Source organism: Hevea brasiliensis, chromosome 9, assembly GCF_030052815.1.
Source record: "Hevea brasiliensis isolate MT/VB/25A 57/8 chromosome 9, ASM3005281v1, whole genome shotgun sequence".
NCBI lineage: Eukaryota > Viridiplantae > Streptophyta > Magnoliopsida > Malpighiales > Euphorbiaceae > Hevea > Hevea brasiliensis.
In genome coordinates, this window is record NC_079501.1 from 6297872 (window position 1) to 6318991 (window position 21120).

Consider the following 21120-nt stretch of genomic DNA (forward strand, 5'->3'; position numbering starts at 1 on the left):
TACGATTGCATAATTCGAATAAGACTGAGATATGGGTGAGGTGTTTCAACCAATAGGAAGACAGGAAAAAATGGAAGGCACCAATAGGGAGTGAGGAAGAGGTGTGGTAGGGTTTGGAGTCTTAAGGTGATAAAGTTTAGATGACTTAAACAACTGCGATTGCAAAATTCGAATAAGACTGGGATATGGGTGAGGTGTTCCAACCAATAGAAAGAGAGGGAAAGGGGGTGACACCAATAAGTAGTGAGGAAGAGAGTGGGGCCAAGGAGGAGAGAGATATTTTGTTATTTTAATTTTTAGAAAATAATTAAATGGGTCCTATTTAAAATTCCTAACTAGGCTTTCTTAGGCCCATAGAGCCCAATTAAACTTAATTAGATCCATTTAAGAACTACCCATATTAAATTTAAACAAAACAAAATTTTATTTAAATTTAATTAAATTAATTTCCCCAAAACTTTATTATTATTTTTATTTTTTCAAGATCATGCCACGGAATTAATAATTCAGCTCCATGCCTCCAATTATATTTTACAGTCATATAATTTTTCATCATTGGGTTTCCCACTGTCTCAATACACATACTCATCACAAAATAAGGGTCTACACTTATAGAGTAAAATATTAATTTTAACCATAATCTCTATAACTATCTAAAGCTAATGCACCCTGTAGAGTGAAATGCAACATCAGCAATAATTTCACATCATAACAGCAAAAATGTAATTTGGAGCACTCACACACCCAGTAATATCAATCATAATATATGGGAGCTGATCCCCTATACAACTCTCTTAAATCCAACCTGTGCCAGCGAAGAACTCAGCTCGGACTTCCACTTAATAACCAAATCGGGGTCCCAGCGAAGAACTCAAGCCATGTCTACCCCGAAGAACTGGGTCCCAGCGAAGATCTCAAGCCGTGTCTACCCGTCCTATCCATAGTTAACACCATATCATACGCACACCAACGCACGTACACTGCTCTAAATTACCACAACAACACTCATGGCACTTTAACAGTTATGAATGCAACATAAAACGTGCTTAGAATTTAACTACATAGATACATACATATAAGTGATGCATGGGCATGCTTAAATATATAATAATATCGAAATTACAATTAAAATTAATATTTTACTCACAGACTTGACAATACCTTTGTGGGCGGCCGGGCGGAGGAAGAAGGTCATTCCGCTTACTCGATAATTTTATTACAATCATTTAATACATTTGACTCAATACAAACTAAGAAAAGACCAAATAGGTCCTAAGTTGTGCCGAAAATTCGACAAAGTCTCCACTATACCTAGGACCTACCCAACCTGCAAAAGGGCTCAAAACGCACTCCTATATTCACCAACCATACACCCACAACTCAATCATATCACACAGCCCCTCCTGGGCCCATCCAAACAGTCATCAATCACAATATGTAAATTTACAGTTTAGTCATTATAATTGTTCATTTTTGCAAAAGCTGCCCAAATAAGCTCTAAAAATTCTAAAACTTTGCCCCGCGGTCCTTAGCAATATTATTAGGCTATTGCAAAAAGAATCATAATTTTCTGAGCTACCATGAATATTTTATGGATTTTTAATCCCATTTAAGTACTAGAAAATTACGAAAAAGTAAGGTTCGGGTTTACCTATACCGATTCCGACTTTGGGGACGCTCTCAGGACGTCTGACAATGGTAGGGTAGCCAAAATCTTGATCCAATTCAGAGACTTTTTCGGTAATCAGTCTGTTTGGCCGAAAATTCACAGACCTGGACAACCGTCGAATTTTCGCGAATTGAAGATACCTACACGAAGCCCACAACAAGGGAGTTAGCACATAAATTTTACGAAATTTTCTAAGCTCATTAAATTCTCGGAAAAACACTGCGAAGTTCCATGGGAACCACCGAAAAACGGTGTCGGAAAAATTTAAAATTTATATCGCCGCGAAGCTCTCGAAGAGTGGAGCGCTCTGGTACTCTCGGTTTTCTCGTAGGGTTCACGGTTTGTGAGAAATCTAGCCCAAAAGTCAAAATGGGCTAAAACTTCCAGGACAAAAATTAGACAAACCGCTCGATGGATTTCGGTGTTCTTGGTGTCTATGGAAAGCTCTCGACGAGTAGATAGGTTTAGACACAAGACCCGGCCCAATCGGTGGCCGGATCGGTCGGATTTCGGCCGGGAAGACGAAGCATCGCGCGACGTTTACCGGCGTTCCAGGCGGCGGCCGGCGGGCTGGGGTGGCAGGGGAGGCAGCTGGCCGGCGAGGGGAGGTGGGAGGAGAGAGAAAACGGGAGAGAGAGAGAGAGAGAGAGAGGAAGGAGAACACGCGTGAGAAGGAAGAAAAAGGAAGAAGAAAGGTCGGTCCGATTCGATCGGTCTGATCCGGTCTGGTTCGATTCAGCCGGTTCGATTCAGAATATAAAATTTTAAATTTTTACTCTGCCTTGGGACCGAAAACGAGGTCCAAAAATTTTGAAAAATTTTCAGAAAACTCAGAAAAATTCGTAGACTCCAAATATATTTTTAGTTTTGCCACGTGGTCTTTAAATTAATTTTTAAAAATCATCAAAGTTTATATTTTCGAAAAATCGAACCCGATTTCTAAAATTCGAAAAAATTTTCAAATAATTTCCTAAAATTTAAATAAAATAAAATATCAATATTTACCCAAAAATAATAAATTTATAAATTAGGGGTGTTACATAATTAAAAGGAATTAATGAAAATCTATACCTGTATTGGTTCATGTATATTCACTATACACATTGCACCCTCAATAATTTGGATGCCAATGATGAGGTGCATGATGCATAAGCCGAGAGTCCTCCTCACTCATTATGAATCTCTAGGGATCAAATAATATATCTTTGGAATTAGAGTCCTGATTTCGGGGAGAGAGGAATTTAATAAAACACATTTATAATGAATTTAATAAACACAATCTCAACTCACTTCGGGGCCGTCCCACTTACCCGTGCTCTTGGGAAATCCAGAATAGTGAAATATCAAACGTTCTTTTAATAAAAAACAGGGACCAACATCGTAATTTTAACCCCAAAATTATCGGTCTTAAATTATATTGAGCACATCGTTAAATCCACTTGCCTTCGTTGAGGGACGATGTAGAGTACCTAACACCTTCCCCACATATATACGGACCCTAAACCTGGAATCTCTGTTTTAGAAGTGGCTTTGCGAATTTAAAAAAAAATAGTAAAAATAAATGATTTTCTTTAATTTTTCTCAAAATTAAAGTGACAATTCTTCACTTTTTCACTTCGATGAGAATCGTCCGAAGATCACAAAATTCTTGCGACAATAATTACAGCCTATTCTAACACAAACCACTTGACAATGAAGAAACCGCTGCATTAAAGATTTGATGTGCAGCATTAAAGCCTCTGTTTCCCATTCAATTTCAGAAAAAATAGAAAAGTTAGGCTCTTTCAAAATAATTGAATTAGTTTCAAAAATGGCATTCTGCACTGCACATTCTTGTTGATAAATACCTAAATGACTGCCTCTTTCAAGGCTATAGCCACACCACTCAAAGCAAAATATGCAGGTCTAACTCAAGCTCTTCCAAGTTCCATCAATTAACCTTCAACTAGAATCAATGCCAAAAATCCCAAAGATCAGATCCAAAACCATTCAAGTAAGAAAAAATTACGATTGTCCCAATCAAATTTAAATGGGAGGTGGAAGAATAATATGTACAAGAGCCGTGGAGATGGAAAATTCAATCTTACAATAATTAAGATTTCCTAGATGGGAAAGAGTAGCCAAAACAAGTTCACTTCGATGAGAATCGTCCGAAGACCACAAAATTCTTGCGACAATAATTACAAATTTATTCTAACACAAACCACTTGACAATGAAGAAACCGCTGCATTAAAGATTTGATGTGCAGCATTAAAGCCTATGTTTCCCATTCAATTTCAGAAAAAACAGAAAAGTTAGGCTCTTTCAAAATAATTGAATTAGTTTCAAAAATGGCATTCTGCACTGCACATTCTTGTTGATAAATACCTAAATGACTGCCTCTTTCAAGGCTATAGCCACACCACTCAAAGCAAAATATGCAGGTCTAACTCAAGCTCTTCCAAGTTCCATCAATTAACCTTCAACTAGAATCAATGCCAAAAATCCCAAAGATCAGATCCAAAACCATTCAAGTAAGAAAAAATTACGATTGTCCCAATCAAATTTAAATGGGAGGTGGAAGAATAATATGTACAAGTGTAACACCCCGAAATTTTAATTTTTATGAGTATTTTGGTATTTTAATTTTTTTTAAATTTTAGGAATTTTTTTGAGATTTTTCGGATTTTAAAAATAGGGTTCGATTTTCCGAAAATATAAACTTTGATGATTTTTAAAAATTAATTTAAAGACCACGTGGCAAAACTAAAAATATATTTGGAGTCTACGTATTTTTCTGAGTTTTCTGAAATTTTTTCGGATTTTTGACCTCGCTTGGTCCCGAGGCAAAGTAAAAATTCAAAATTTTGTATTTCAATCGAACCGCCGAATCGAATCGGACGATCGGACCGGTCGAATCGGACCGCCTTTTCCTTTTCTTCTTCCCTTCCTCGCGCCGTCCCCTCTCCGCTTTCTCTCGCTTTCTCCTTCCACCTCCACCGCCGCCCACCAGCAGACGCCGCCACCCAGGCTGCCGGCCGCCTCAACGGCCGGAAACGCGCGAACGCTCACAAGGCTCGCGCTTCGACTTCCCGCCAATCCGCCGATCCGCCACCAATTGACCGGTCTTGTGTCCAAAATCATCTAATCTGCGAGATCTTTCAATAGACACCAAGAACGCCAAATCCATCGAGCGGATTGTCCGATTTTTGCTCTGGGAAGATTTTAGCCCATTTCGACTTTTGGGCTAGATTTCAAAACCGTGAATCCCACGAGAAAACCGAGGCCACCAAAGACGCTCCATTCATCGAGAGCTTCGCAACGACATAAATTTCAAAATTTTCCGACACCTTTTTTCTGTTGGTCCCTCGGAACTTCTCAGTGTTTTTCCGAGCATTTAATGAGCTTAGAAAATTCTGAAAAATTTATGTACTAACCCCGTGTTATGGGCTTCTTGTAGGTATCCTCGATTCGCGAAATTCGGCGATTGACCGGTTCGCAAATTTCGCCGCATGCACTGCTACGAAAAGTCCCCGAATTGGATCGAGGTTTTGGCTAGCCCCATTGTCGACGCCCCGAGCGCGTTCTCAAGTCGGAATCGCAAAGGTAAACCCGAACCTTATTTTTTCGTAATTTTCTAGTGCTTAAATAGGATTAAAAATCCATAAAATATTCGTGGTAGCTTAGAAAATTACGATTCTTTTTGCAATAGCTTAGTAATATTGCTAAGGACCGCGGGGCAAAGTTTTATAATTTTTAGAGCTTGTTTGGGCAGTTTTTGCAAAAATGATCAATAATAAAGACTAAATTGAAATTTTGCGTATTGTGATTGATTTGATGGGCCCAGGAGGGGCTGTGTGATATGATTGAACTGTTGATATATGGATTGTGAATATAGAAGTGCGTTTTTAGCCCTTTTGCAGGTTGGGTAGGTCCTAGGTATAGGAGAGACTCTACCTGATTTTCGGCACGACTTAGGACGTATTGGTCTTTTTCTTTGTTTGTATTGAGTCAGATTGTATTAAATAATTGTAATCTAATTGTCAGGTGAGCCGGGACAGCCTTCTTCCTCCGCCCAGCCGCCACAGTGATTGTCGTCAAGTTTGTGAGTAAAATATTAATTTTAATTGTAATTTCGGTATTATTATATGTTCAGCATGCCCATGCATCACTTATATGCATATATTTATGTAGTTAAACTCTAGGCACGATTTATGATGCATTGATAACTGTTAAAGTGCCATGATGTTGTTGTGGTAATTTGGAGCAGTGTGCGTGCGTTGGCGTGCGTGTGATGTGGTGTGGACTATGGATAGGACGGGTAGTCACGGCTTGAGTTCTTCGCTGGGACCCGATCCTTCGAGGGGTAGTCACGGCTTGAGTTCTTCGCTGGGACCCTCAATTTGGTTTATTAAGCGAAAGTCCGGCTTGAGTTCTTCACTGCACCAGTTGGATTTAAGAGAGTCAGATAGGGGATCAGCTCCCATATGTTATGATTGATGCTACAGGGTGTGTGAGTGCTCCAAATTACCTTTCTGATGCTATGATGTGAATTTATTGCTGATGTTGCATTTCACTCTACAGGGTGCATTAGTTTTAGATAGTTATAGAGATTATGGTTAAAATTGATATTTTACTCTCTGAGTCGAACGCTCACTCCTGTTCAATATTTTTTCAGGTTACAGGAGGATTTTATTTTGGTTAACCTGCTTTTCTCCTTCGCAGGTTGTTTATCAATATTTGTGTAATTTTAATTACTCCTAGAATTTCCGCATGTGTTAGCAGTAATTATTTGAATTTGGTCTGTAATATTATATTCATGTTGGACATGTAAACTTAATATTTTAAGTCTGTTTTGATGGATTGGATGAGGGAGCTGAGCTCCCATTTATTATTATGTTGATAAGTATGTGGAGGGTGAGCTGAGCTCCCCAATGGATTGTTTATTGTGTTTACAGGTCGGGTGAGTCGAAAACTCCCCGTTGGAAAGTCCATTTTATGGCGGACTCTGTCCGCTTGTTTTCTGAATTTGGGCCCAATGGGCCTTAGAATTGGGTAAATGAACAGTTAGGCTTACTACGGGCCTCGGGGGCTTTAGGCTGGCCCAGGTCCTAGTGCCGGTCCGGCCCATAGGTTGGGTCGTGACAAATGTGGTATCAGAGCTTAGGCTCCAGATTCTTAGGGAAAAGTTGTCTAAAGTGTTGGGAAGAGTCTACTAGGTGTCACATGCGGAAAAATAGGGTCCATATTCGTCTTGCATTGTCGTCTTTGCTTCTAGTTTCTGCTTCATATATTGTGTGTAAATATGAGTCTATAGAGTGTAATGAGCGCTTTGAATTTTTGTGGGCTAATGTCGCTGAATTTCAGAAAATGCGTAGAAGGTGAGAGCCGCCATCGCACTGTAACTGGATGTGCCCGACGAGGTGTCAAGACAGATGAGGTGCCCGCCCGAGGAGGCGGGTAGGAGGCCTAGAGTCGCTCAAGTAGAGAGGAGCAGCCACCCCAAGACAGATCGATCCTTTATGGCACAGGTCCCATGGACCCCATGGCGCTACTCTAGCCGGGTTCGCAGAGAACCATCGACATGATGGCGCAAAGATATGGTCCACCCTCCACAGCAGCAGCAGTCCACCGCACCAAGAGAGGAATCTTACAAACAGATTATAAATTTCAAGAATTTGGTGCCTGGAACCTATGATGTGTCAGACGATGCATATCGGTTTTTAGATTCCTGCAGAGAGGCAGAATGTAATTACAGCTTGATCGATAGAAGACTGATAGAGTGTGTGCAAAGATGTCATGGGGCCTACGCTAGACAATGGATGAATGACTACGTGTTACCTCGGATGGAGGGATTGACATGGGCCTGCCAGTGGAACTTTTATCAATCGGTTTGTGCGTAAAGCTTCAGAGATCGAAACAAGTGGGCCTTTGAGGCCTTAAGACAGAATGGCAGTCCAGAGATGAATATGCTACTGCACTTCTAGAATTGAGCAGATATGCCCCTACAAAGAAGATTCTACAGAGACTATGAAGGTGAAAAGATTCCTAAAGGGGCTTGACAGAGGTATGCGAACTCGCCATGATGTCCGATCGCCTTTGATGTGGTGGTTGATCGAGCTGCATGATTGAGATTAGTTATGCTGTGGATGACAGCGGTAGAGCAAAGAAAAACAGAGCGGAGGGTTCTTCAGGTGTTCCCCACATGGGTACTACGGATAGTGGTGGCCAAACTACTTACAGAGGAAGAAGCAGGAATAAGAAGAGTGGTTTTAGACACAAATCCCGAGGGTTCGCACTGTGGTACGAATCCAAAGAAGGGTAACAGTTCAGGGTACGGCAGTTCTGGCTCTGGTTCAGGATCCTCTTTGGCACCTTGTGCACAGTGTGGAAGAGGACATTCAGGACCTTGTTTGATGGGTTCAGGAGTATGTTTCAGGTGTGGCCAACCAGGTCACTTTGCTAGGGAATGCCCCGTGTTCAGCGAGCCACAGATGGGGTCACAGGGTTCTGTTGCAAATGTTCCTCGCCAGTTGTATCCGGGTACTTCCAACATGGCAGGCAGTCAGTTCAGTGGCCAACAGGGCCGAGGACAAGGGGGACGTGGATTTGGAGGCAGATCAGGAGGTAGAAGCCAGTATCAGGGTTCTGCCACTCAGGGTAGGGGTCAAGCTCGGGTTTTCACCCTGACCCACCAGGATGCTCAGGCTTCCAATGCAGTTGTGGCAGGTATTCTTCTGGTCTGTTCTTATGAGGCTCGTGTTTTGATAGATCCGGGTGCTACGCACTCATTTGTCTCCCCTGTGTTTGCCATGAGGTTGGGTAGAAACCCTACAACTTTAGAATGCCCTTTGTCGGTAGCTACCCCACTTAGTGACAACATAGATGTAGATATGGTTTTTCCGGGTAGCCCAGTGGTAGTGGATGGAAAGATCCTCCCAGCAGACTTGGTTCCTCTACCAGTAATGGATTTCGATGTAATCCTGGGGATGGATTGGTTGGCAACTCATTTTGCCACCTTAGACTGCAGGAACAAAAAGGTGTATTTCCAATGCACTGTGTGGAAGAGTTTAGCTTTGATGGTGACAGGAGCGTGGCTCCGTATAATTTGGTGTCAGCAATTAGTGCTAGAAAAATGTTGAGGCGGGGATGCCAAGGGTATTTGGCATTGGTGAGAGATACATTTGTAGAAGGTGTCAGCATGGAAAATGTTCCTGTTGTCAGAGAATTCATGGATGTCTTCCCTGAGGAGCTTCCAGGGTTGCCACCAGGAAGGGAAATAGAGTTTTGCATTGATGTTGTGCCGGGTACAAACCCCATATCGATGCCACATTACAGGTTGGCACCAGCAGAATTGAAAGAGCAGTAGGACCAACTACAGGAGCTTTTGGACAAGGGATATATACGTCCGAGCACTACACCTAGGGGCACTCCTCTTAGATATGTGATAAAGAAGGATGGGTCATTGAGGTTGTGTATCGACTACGCATACCGAACAAGGTCACCGTGAAGAACAAGTATCCACTTCCTGGATCGATGATTTGTTTGATCACTCCAAGGAGCTAGATTCTTTTCCAAGATAGACTCGTGATCGTGCTACCATCGCTTGAGAATCAGAATGAGGACGTGTCCAAAACGGCTTTCGTGACAAGATATGGTCATTATGAGTTCTTGGTGATGTCTTTTGGACTCACTAATGCACCAAAGAAACCTTCATGGACTTGATGAACAGGGTGTTCAAGCCATTTTTGGACCGTTTTGTCATCGTATTCATAGATGACATTCTGGTATACTCTCGGACCGAGGAAGAACACGTGTGGCACTTGAGGATGGTGTTACAGACTTTGAGGGAGCACCAGCTATACGCCAAATTTTCGAAATGTGAATTTTGGCTAAAAAGCATCTCATTCTTGGGACACGTGGTTTCTAGTAACGGTATTCAAGTGGATCCCAAGAAAATTGAAGCTGTAACTGATTGGCTTAGGCCTACAAATACCACCGAGGTGCGAAGTTTTCGGGTTTAGCCGCTACTATAGGCGTTTGTACAAGATTTCTCCAGATAGCGGCTCCCCTAACTAAGTTGACCAGAAGAATGTTCCATTCATTTGGACAGATGATCGAGGTGAGTTTCCGTGCTTAAGGAGTGTTTAACCACCGCCTCGTGTTGACACTACTCGTGAGTGGTGAAGGATACACCGTGTATTGTGACGCCTCTAGAGTTGGCCTCGGGTGTGTTTTGATGCAGAATGGGAAGGTAGTGGCTTATGCTTCAAGGCAACTGAAGAGGCATGAGTAGAACTACCCCACCCATGATTTGGAAATGACGGTTGTAGTCTTTGCAATAAAAATCTGGAGAAACTACGGGTATGGTGAAGTGTGCGAGATATACACCGACCATAAGAGTTTGAAGTACATCTTCCAGCAGAGGGACTTGAACTTGAGACAGAGGAGATGGATGGAGCTTCTGAAAGACTATGATCGCACCATCCAGTACCACCCGGGAAAAGCCAATGTTGTGGCAGATGCCTTGAGCAGAAAATCTTCTGGCAGTTTGGCGCACATTTCAGTAGAGAAGAGACCATTGATTTAGAAGGTACATGAGTTGATGGATCAAGGTTTAATCCTAGATCTTTCAGATGAGGGAGTATTGTTGGCTCACTTTTCAGTGAGGCCAGACTTGAGGGACAGAGTTAGAGTTTCCCAGCACAGAGACCAACAACTGATGAAGATCATAAAAAGAGTACAGCAAGGTGAAGGTGGTGAGTTTGGATTTGCCAATGATGGCGCCCTAGTGCAAGGTTCTAGGATATGTGTGCCCAATGTGGACAACCTCAGGAATGAAATCATGCGAGAGGCACACTACACACTGTACAGTGTCCACCCAGGTTCCACTAAAATGTACCATGATGTGAAAGATAGCTCTTGGTGGAATGGCATGAAGAGAGACATAGCACTTTGTGTCCAAGTGCTTGACTTGTCGTAAGGTGAAGTTTGAACACTGTGAGACCGTCGTGAAGCCGCAAGAGCTCCCTATCCCAGAATGGAAGTGGGAAATGATTACTATGGATTTTGTGACTGGGTTGCCTCGTACCACGCGAGGATATGATTCGATATGGGTAATTGTAGACCGCTTGACCAAATCAGCTCACTTCTTACCTGTGAAGACTACATATTCTGTGGCATAGTATGCCCGGCTCTACATTCGAGAAATAGTCAGATTGCATGGAGTTCCGCCCATAATATCTCGAGAGGGCCCCGATTCACTTCTGCTCGAGAAAGTTGCAGAGGCACTTGGCACACGCTGAACTTCAAGTACAACCTTCCACCCTCGCATGCACGGACAAATTGAAAGGACAATCCAAACATCGGAAGACATGCTTCGCATGAGTGTCTTGGATTTTGGAGGTCAATGGGATGAGCAACTAGCTTTGGTGGAGTTTGCCTACAACAACAAGCTACCACTCAAAGATAGGGATGGCACCCTATGAGGCACTATATGGAAGAAAGTGTAGGTCTCCTCTGTGTTGGACAGAAATGAGGGAAGCGAAGGTGCATGATGTAAACCTGGTGCAGTACACTTCAGAGATGGTTCCCTTAATCAGGAACGATCAAAACAAATTTTCAAGAGGCGTAAGAGTTATGCACTCCTAGACGAAGGGATGTGGAGTTTGCAGTGGGCGACTATGTATTTCTGAAGGTTTCTCCAATGAAGGGAGTCATGAGATTTGGAAAGAAGGGCAAGTTGGCACCTCGGTATATTGGACCTTTGAGGTTACCGATAGAGTTGGGGCGCTTGCCTACCGCTTGGAGCTACCACCCAACCTTTCTCATGTTCATCCCGTTTCACATCTCCATGCTCAGAAATACATTCCCGATCCTTCTCATGTAATCGCCTGGATGTGATAGAGCTAAAAGAGAACTTGACATTTGAGGAGCAGCCTGTAGCCTTAGTGGACTACCAAGTTAGACAGCTGAGATCAAAGCAGATCCCTATGGTTAAGGTTTTGTGGAGGAGTCAGTCAGTGGAAGAGTGCACCTGGGAGTCGAGCGGACATGCGTAGCAAGTACCCTTACTTGTTCAATGTATAATCATGTGCTTTATTCTGCTTGTGTAAAAATTCAAGACGAATTTTCTCAGAAGGGAAGAATGTAACACCCGAAATTTTAATTTTTATGAGTATTTTGGTATTTTAATTTTTTTAAATTTTAGGAATTTTTTGAGATTTTTCGATTTTAAAATCGGTTCGATTTTCCAAAATATAAACTTTGATGATTTTTAAAAATTAATTTAAAGACCACGTGGCAAAACTAAAAATATATTTGGAGTCTACGATTTTTCTCGAAGTTTTCCGAATTTTTTGAATTTTTGGACCTCGCTTTTGGTCCCGAGGCGAGTAAAATTCAAAATTTTATATTCGAATCGAACCGCCGAATCGAACAGACCGGATCGGACGGTCGAATCGGACCGCCTTTTTCCTTTTTCTTCTTCCCTTCCTCGCCGTCCCTCTCCCTTTCTCTCTCGCTTTCTCTCGCTTTCTCCTCTCCACTCACCGCCACCGCCAAATTTCACAAGAGACGGCCACACAAATTTCAAATGAAGGCCACGCCCAACGGCCGAAAACGCGCGAACGCCTCATACACACAAGATCGCTTCGACTTCCCGCCAACCGCCGATCCGGCCCCCAATTGGACCGGGTCTTGTGTCCAAAATCATCTACTCGGCGAGAGCTTTCCATAGACACCAAGAACGCCGAAATCCATAGAGCGGATTGTTCGATTTTTGCTCGGGAAGATTTTAGCCCATTTCGACTTTTGGGCTAGATTTCTCGAAAACCGTGAATCCCACGAGAAAACCGAGGCCACCAGCACGCTCCATTCGTTGAGAGCTTCGCAACGACATAAATTTCAAAATTTTCCGACACCGCTTTTGGGTCCCACGAACTTCGCAGTGTTTTCTCGAGCATTTAATGAGCTTAGAAAATTCTGAAAATTTATGTACTAACCCCGTGTTATGGGCTTCGTAGGTATCCTCGATTCGCGAAATTCGGCGCTTGACCGGTTCGCAAATTTCGGGCATGCACTGTTCTGGAAAAGTCCCCGAATTGGATCGAGGTTTTGGCTAGCCCCCCATTGTCAGACGTCCCGAGCGCGTTCCCGAAGTCGGAATCGGCAAAGGTAAACCCGAACCTTGCTTTTTCGTAATTTTCTAGTGCTTAAATAGGATTAAAAATCCATAAAATATTCGTGGTAGCTTAGAAAATTACGATTCTTTTTGCAATAGCTTAGTAATATTGCTAAGGACCGCGGGGCAAAGTTTTATAATTTTTAGAGCTTGTTTGGGCAGTTTTTGCAAAAATGATCAATAATAAGGACTAAATTAAAATTTTGCGTATTGTGATTGATTTGATGGGCCCAGGAGGGGCTGTGTGATATGATTGAACTGTTGATATATGGATTGTGAATATAGAAGTGCGTTTTTAGCCCTTTTGCAGGTTGGGTAAGTCCTAGGTATAGGGGAGACTCTGCCTGATTTTCGGCACGACTTAGGACGTATTGGTCTTTTTCTTTGTTTGTATTGAGTCAGATTGTATTAAATAATTGTAATCTAATTGTCAGGTGAGCCGGGACAGCCTTCTTCCTCCGCTCAGCCGCCACAGTGATTGTCGTCAAGTCTGTGAGTAAAATATTAATTTTAATTGTAATTTCGGTATTATTATATGTTCAGCATGCCCATGCATCACTTATATGCATATATTTATGTAGTTAAACTCTAGGCACGATTTATGATGCATTGATAACTGTTAAAGTGCCATGATGTTGTTGTGGTAATTTGGAGCAGTGTGCGTGCGTTGGCGTGCGTGTGATGTGGTGTGGACTATGGATAGGACGGGTAGTCACGGCTTGAGTTCTTCGCTGGGACCCGATCCTTCGAGGGGTAGTCACGGCTTGAGTTCTTCGCTGGGACCCTCAATTTGGTTTATTAAGCGAAAGTCCGGCTTGAGTTCTTCGCTGGCACCAGGTTGGATTTAAGAGAGCTGTATAGGGGATCAGCTCCCATATGTTATGATTGATGCTACAGGGTGTGTGAGTGCTCCAAATTACCTTTCTGATGCTATGATGTGAATTTATTGCTGATGTTGCATTTCACTCTACAGGGTGCATTAGTTTTAGATAGTTATAGAGATTATGGTTAAAATTGATATTTTACTCTCTGAGTCGAACGCTCACTCCTGTTCAATATTTTTTCAGGTTACAGGAGGATTTTATTTTGGTTAACCTGCTTTTCTCCTTCGCAGGTTGTTTATCAATATTTGTGTAATTTTAATTACTCCTAGAATTTTCGCATGTGTTAGCAGTAATTATTTGAATTTGGTCTGTAATATTATATTCATGTTGGACCTGTAAACTTAATATTTTAAGTCTGTTTTGATGGATTGGATGAGGGAGCTGAGCTCCCATTTATTATTATGTTGATGAGTATGTGGAGGGTGAGCTGAGCTCCCCAATGGATTGTTTATTGTGTTTACAGGTCGGGTGAGTCGAAAACTCCCCGTTGGAAAGTCCATTTTATGGCCGGACTCTGTCCGTTTGTTTTCTTGAATTTGGGCCCAATGGGCCTTAGAATTGGGTAAATGAACAGTTAGGCTTACTACGGGCCTCGGGGGCTTTAGGCTGGCCCAGGTCCTAGTGCCGGTCCGGCCCATAGGTTGGGTCGTGACAACAAGAGCCGTGGAGATGCAAAATTCAATCTTACAATAATTAAGATTTCCTAGATGGGAAAGAGTAGCCAAAACAAGTTCACTTCGATGAGAATCATCCCAAGACCACAAAATTCTTGCGACAATAATTACAGCCTATTCTAACATAAACCACTTGACAATGAAGAAACCGCTGCATTAAAGATTTGATGTGCAGCATTAAAGCCTCTGTTTCCCATTCAATTTCAGAAAAAACAGAAAAGTTAGGCTCTTTCAAAATAATTGAATTAGTTTCAAAAATGGCATTCTGCACTGCACATTCTTGTTGATAAATACCTAAATGACTGCCTCTTTCAAGGCTATAGCTACACCACTCAAAGCAAAATATGCAGGTCTAACTCAAGCTCTTCCAAGTTCCATCAATTAACCTTCAACTAGCATCAATGCCAAAAATCCCAAAGATCAGATCCAAAACCATTCAAGTAAGAAAAAATTACGATTGTCCCAATCAAATTTAAATGGGAGGTGGAAGAATAATATGTATAAGAGCTGTGGAGATGCAAAATTCAATCTTACAATAATTAAGATTTCCTAGATGGTAAAGAGCAGCCAAAACAAGTTCACTTCGATGAGAATCGTCCAAAGACCACAAAATTCTTGCGACAATAATTATAGCCTATTCTAACACAAACCACTTGACAATGAAGAAACCGATGCATTAAAGATTTGATGTGCAGCATTAAAGCCTCTGTTTCCCATTCAATTTCAGAAAAAACAGAAAAGTTAGGCTCTTTCAAAATAATTGAATTAGTTTCAAAAATGGCATTCTGCACTGCACATTCTTGTTGATAAATACCTAAATGACTGCCTCTTTCAAGGCTATAGCCACACCACTCAAAGCAGAATATGCAGGTCTAACTCAAGCTCTTCCAAGTTCCATCAATTAACCTTCAACTAGCATCAATGCCAAAAATCCCAAAGATCAAATCCAAAACCATTCAAGTAAGAAAAAATTATGATTGTCCCAATCAAATTTAAATGGGAGGTGGAAGAATAATATGTACAAGAGCCGTGGAGATGCAAAATTCAATCTTACAATAATTAAGATTTCCTAGATGGGAAAGAGTAGCCAAAACAAGTTCACTTCGATGAGAATCGTCCGAAGACCACAAAATTCTTGCGACAATAATTACAGCCTATTCTAACACAAACCACTTGACAATGAAGAAACCGCTGCATTAAAGATTTGATGTGCAGCATTAAAGCCTCTGTTTCCCATTCAATTTCAGAAAAAACAGAAAAGTTAGGCTCTGTCAAAATAATTGAATTAATTTCAAAAATGGCATTCTGCACTGCACATTCTTGTTGATAAATACCTAAATGACCGCCTCTTTCAAGGCTATAGCCACAGCACTCAAAGCAAAATATGCAGGTCTAACTCAAGCTCTTCCGAGTTCCATCAATTAACCTTCAACTAGCATCAATGCCAAAAATCCCAAAGATCAGATCCAAAACCATTCAAGTAAGAAAAAATTACGATTGTCCCAATCAAATTTAAATGGGAGGTGGAAGAATAACATGTACAAGAGCCGTGGAGATGCAAAATTCAATCTTACAATAATTAAGATTTCCTAGATGGGAAAGAGTAGCCAAAACAAGGCATTATGTTGCAGGAAGCCAATAAGACAATAGTAGGTAACCTATGGGTATAGACATTGACGTTTCATGTGAGGTTGGGTTGGGGTGTTCTTCTGGAAATGATGATCCCATGAGCTAATGACTGAGGTTTGGCATGTGCAGTTGCTGAGCCATGACAAAAACATCATCGAAGCAGTATGGCACTGATTTTGACATATACTGCACATGAATGATGATTGCTGCACCCAACCAGAGAATCCAATCTCTAATTAAAGTATAGCCATTACCATCATATTGACCATTATCCAAGTACCGCATGCAAGTACCATCTACTACTTGTACCTCCGCTCTTATATCTTCTCAATTCTCAACCCCAAGCATATTAATTAAACTTATTATCATTATTATTATTATTGCAGGGAAGAGCAAAGCCCAGTTGGAAAGACTGGCTTTTCTCTCTAATCAGCCTGGCTTAATAATGTTCAGTGAATTATCTTGCAGGGAAGGACTAAGATTAAAAAGCCTTTAGTCACTGTAATTGTGAATTCTTCGTATGGGGGATGTCTTTTTTTTTTTTTAATTGTGAAACTTTTGATATGCCTGTATATTTTTGGCAAGCAAAGGGAATGTGGAGGGTAGAGTGAACTCTGTGAATAGAATTTTCTTTTCTTTTTAAACTTTTAACAGATGGTCTGTTTTCCTTTATTCTGGGCATCCATCATTTAAGGAGAAAAACTTTTAACGAAGGCTGATAATTGGGATGGTTTGAAAAGATTCCCAAAACCCCATATAAGCCTCATCAACCCATCAGGAACCCAGAAAAAAGCAAAAGCTCCACGAACACAATCCCGCCAACTTTTCACGTGTTCTCAATAATTGCAAGAACCTGTTCTGTTTTGCCTTTTCTCATATCATCAGTTTTCTTCTCTTCCTGCTTTAATCAGTATTATTTACCTTTCCTTCTTATATATTGCCAACAAAAATAAAATAAAAAAAAAGACCTGCTCAGTCAAGAAGTATGGAAAGCGTATGAATTTCACCTTAATTTTTATCATTTAAGTTTACTCTTCAATTAATAAATGATAAATAATGAAAGATTTTAATTTCTTAAAGATTACCTTGAGAGATTTTAATTTGTATATACAAGCATGTATTAAGATATAGGATAGTTCTATTGAACTATTTTTAAGTCTATCTGCCTTTATATTAGTTGGAAAACGCTATCTTGCATAGTTATAAATTAAGAATATATAGTATTTTCCCCATAATTCTGATCGGGCCGCGTGGTTGGCTCTGCAAATTTCCTTGACTTTGCCCATGGTGGAATGGGGGGCTTGGCTATTGTGTACATCCGAACGTGGCACGAGGAATAACACAAGTACATAACAGTATTTAAATGTTTTTCATATATTGATATAATTTTAATTATGTCAAGTATATGATAAAAATATAGATAGATAATTTCAAATGCCAGTTTTTTAGGGAATTTCCATTAGATGTTAAATTGTCTGACACAACATTACATTCACAATAATTTAGTGACTATTCTTTGATTAGCCACAAAATACTGAAACTTATTAAATTGTTGAAGAATCAATCAACTATAAAATGTTTTATTTAATGAATGAATAAATATGCATGAGACTTTAAAATAAATAATCATCAGGAGTTCGCAAGTTGAAATAAAATAATATAAATATATATATATATATATATATATATAAAATTAAGCGCATAAATAATTTATTTAATTATATAATGAAATAGATCCAATATATACAAATCAAACCATTTCCGATTAACTTTTATGCCCCCCAGAAACTCATTTATTCTTTTTTTTTTCTTCATAATTTAGCTATAAATTTTGATATTCATGACTCAGATATACTTGTACTGTGATCTCCATGTTAAATAAGGTGCATGAATGATTAGACAGTTTGATTTGAAGCAAAGAAGAGCACCAAGACCTCCTCTATTAGGCTGGCTTTGTTGTCCATTTTAAGCCGTGTAAACCAAGCACTAACATACCAATTCACAGAGATGAGAGAGCTGCTGCACATGGGTCCTCCTCCTCCACGTGAAAAGTCATCCACAGACACGTGCATCTTCTGTGCATCCCTCAGAGCTTCTCTGATGAGTTCTGCACAAATGCAAGGCTTTTGAAAAGAGAGTTTTAACATTGGGGGAATAGTCATGGTGAATTCCGAGCAGAGCTAACCTTAATATGACTGGCTAACCAATTTATAATAAGGCCGTCAAAACTCTACTTATGCTTAACAACTTATAAGAACCTTATCTAGTTCTGAGTTTTTTTATCAAAGAAATTTGGAATCTTTTGGAGTTCACGTCACCTTTTTGCTTCCTTCCATACAAACATGTCTACAGACTGGGAGCGTCACCCATAAAATCCTTATTTTTAGTCACTCATTAATTATTAATTATTTTGTTAGTAAGATTGGTGAGAGAAAGAGAGAGATCCCATGATGTTGTCATTACTGACCTTTAAATATGGATCTTGCTTTAAGCATGCATTGCCCACTCTGGCATTTTTGGAGGGTATACTCTATCTTCTTAATCTTTATTATTATTATTTTTTTTTGCAATCCATTTTTCATCCACCCTTCAATTAATGATTTTTTTAATTCTCCTTTGTTTATGTTAGCTTATTAAGAGTAGTGTAAATGTTAGTTGTTATAACATTTGGTGGCGTTTCATGTAAGGCTCTAAGCTTACCAATACAACGGGAATAAAAAGAATAATGATAAGGAAAGAGAAGAAAGGCAGTTGGCTAGGAGATGAATGCAAGAGAATGTGGAAGATAACATCACCAATAATAGGCGTATCAAGCTGTGCCCAATAATGGCTAAATATATATATCGTCTTTTCAACAAGGGTCGTGATAAGGAAGTTTATTGCCCTATGTAATTGTAAATATAATCAATGTTGGACTTCTGAGGAAGGGAGAGACACAGCATGTGTCCTCCACAGAAGCCCTCCCTTAATGGATGCATGATATGTTGGTCACTTGTTTTGCATGTGTCCTTCAAACTGGCAATTTTTTAAATCCTATCAATTACTTTCTGGCCCGTTTTATATACCAAAATAAAAAGAAACAAGAATAGACTCCAGTACACACCTGCCGTAGAAAGCTAGTTGCATTTTCTCCAAGCATTCCAATTGACAAAACAAGTGAGGATGAAGATGATAATGAAGAAGAACATGTACTTAATTGAAATGGGCCACGCTTAGTCATGGTACATAAATGGGAAATTAAATTGGAAAAATATTCAATTCCCATTTGAACTGAATTGGGATAACTAAATTGGTATATGAAAATGTTCAAATTTTTTTACCCATTGCTAATATAGTTTCGCCCATTTATTGATGATTTCTACCTAGAAGTCGATCTGTCTTTATCAACATAAGAGGCCCCAGTCATCTATACAACTTGGAATCCTTAGCTGTACAAGGGCTGCACCTATGTTAATACAAGAAACCTACCCTTGTAGATGCTGACTTGTCCATGGGCTCCAATGGTCCCAAACTTACGGGAACATAAACAACAACCCAAGTAACTTGTAGGACCTCAATGATATGTACAAAAGAGAGCAAGCATATTAAGTTCAATTATTTAACGTTCAATTCAATTATCTAACTTGGATTAGTCAGTCTTTGACAATTTCTCTTTGTAACATTCAAATTCTTCAAAGAAATACAGCGAAAATTAATCTCTTACAACTGTTGTTTTTCACCAGACATCTCAACAAACAAAGAGCCTGGTCACCATTATTCATTCTTGGCATAAAACCAATGTGAGGCTATTATTGCACAACAGCTTTGTGGATTAGTGAACGTGGAGAAGATGATTAACGTAAATCATTCACGAAACACAAGTTTAACTCTTTTAATTAATAAAAAGATTATTAAAATTGTGAAACTCGAATTAATGAATTTTTTTATTGTTATTTGATTCTTTTTTAAAAATTATAATGCTTTAAATTTTAATTGAAAATTAATAAATAAAAAATTTATGAAAAATAAAATTTGAATTGTGTTCACTTTAGCAATGCCATTAAATAACATAATAAAAAGTTGTAAATAATTACAATAATTAAATAGAAAAATTATACAACAAGGGACTCACTGTATTGTAGAAATTATGTTATTTAATAATTATATAAATGATTTTTTTTTTTTTGGGATATAAAAGTTTGATAATTATTGGAAACACTAGAAATCATTGATCATACAATGGTGTGTACAATAATATAAGGTTCCCAATTAGAAGTACAAGACAGGGGCGTTGTCCAAACCTTAAGGCTGATCTGGACATGGCAGGGAGTCCATTTGTAAAATGGGGCCTACAATCAAGCGATGCCACGTACAGACAAGCTAAGAAGGTTGATGGCGTGGCAAGGAGAAATTGAGGTTGGACTTGCGCACGAGATTGTAGGAAGTGTCCCAAGGAGAGAGGATGGGGAGGGCTGTGGGGCCTATTGTGGGGGTGGAGTCAAGGGAAAAGGAAGTTAGATGGAGCCTTTAAGACAAACCCATCTGGCTATCATCCATATTCATGTGCCTTCATTAATCAAATGTGGGTGAAATGAAAAGCAACGCAAAGGCATGATTCCTGTGCCTTGCGAGAGAAGAGTCACTTTACTTCCCTACTATAAATGTGCTTCCCCGAAATTACTAATTCCTCCTTCATCTTTTTCCTTATTGACCACCATATCCCCAAATCATTTTTAATCACCTTTTAGTGTAAACCTACCTTAAAAACGGCTTAGTTTGTATCTTGGAACGAAAATTTCTCATTTTCTTGAATCCAGTGATGAGTTGCGATTAGGAATTTAGATAATATGTAATCAAATTTCCAATCGATTAAGATTTAGTGAACAATATTTATATCAGATTTAATTTTGATTTAGATTTTATGTGATTAGTATTTGTTATTTAAATATATTTATATTAATAATTAATTAAATTTAAAATATATATTTTATTATAAATTTTTTATATTTATTTAAATAATAATTATAATAATAGAGTTTTGAATAAGTCAGAGTAATTTAGGATGAATTAATTGAATTTAGTATAAATTTAAATATTTTAAATATTAATAGATTTATATTCAT

At 39.5% G+C, this 21120-nt stretch overlaps 1 protein-coding gene across 1 annotated transcript; it reads left to right on the plus strand.

Moving 5' to 3' along the window:
• The first annotated feature begins 7982 nt into the window (after positions 1-7982).
• Positions 7983-13324, plus strand: LOC131182999 (uncharacterized). Its single transcript, XM_058152610.1, has 2 exons — positions 7983-8378; positions 13266-13324. The coding sequence occupies exons 1-2, from the start codon at positions 8066-8068 to the stop codon at positions 13307-13309; spliced, it is 357 nt and encodes a 118-aa protein (XP_058008593.1). The 5' UTR covers positions 7983-8065; the 3' UTR covers positions 13310-13324.
• Positions 13325-21120: the final 7796 nt, after the last annotated feature.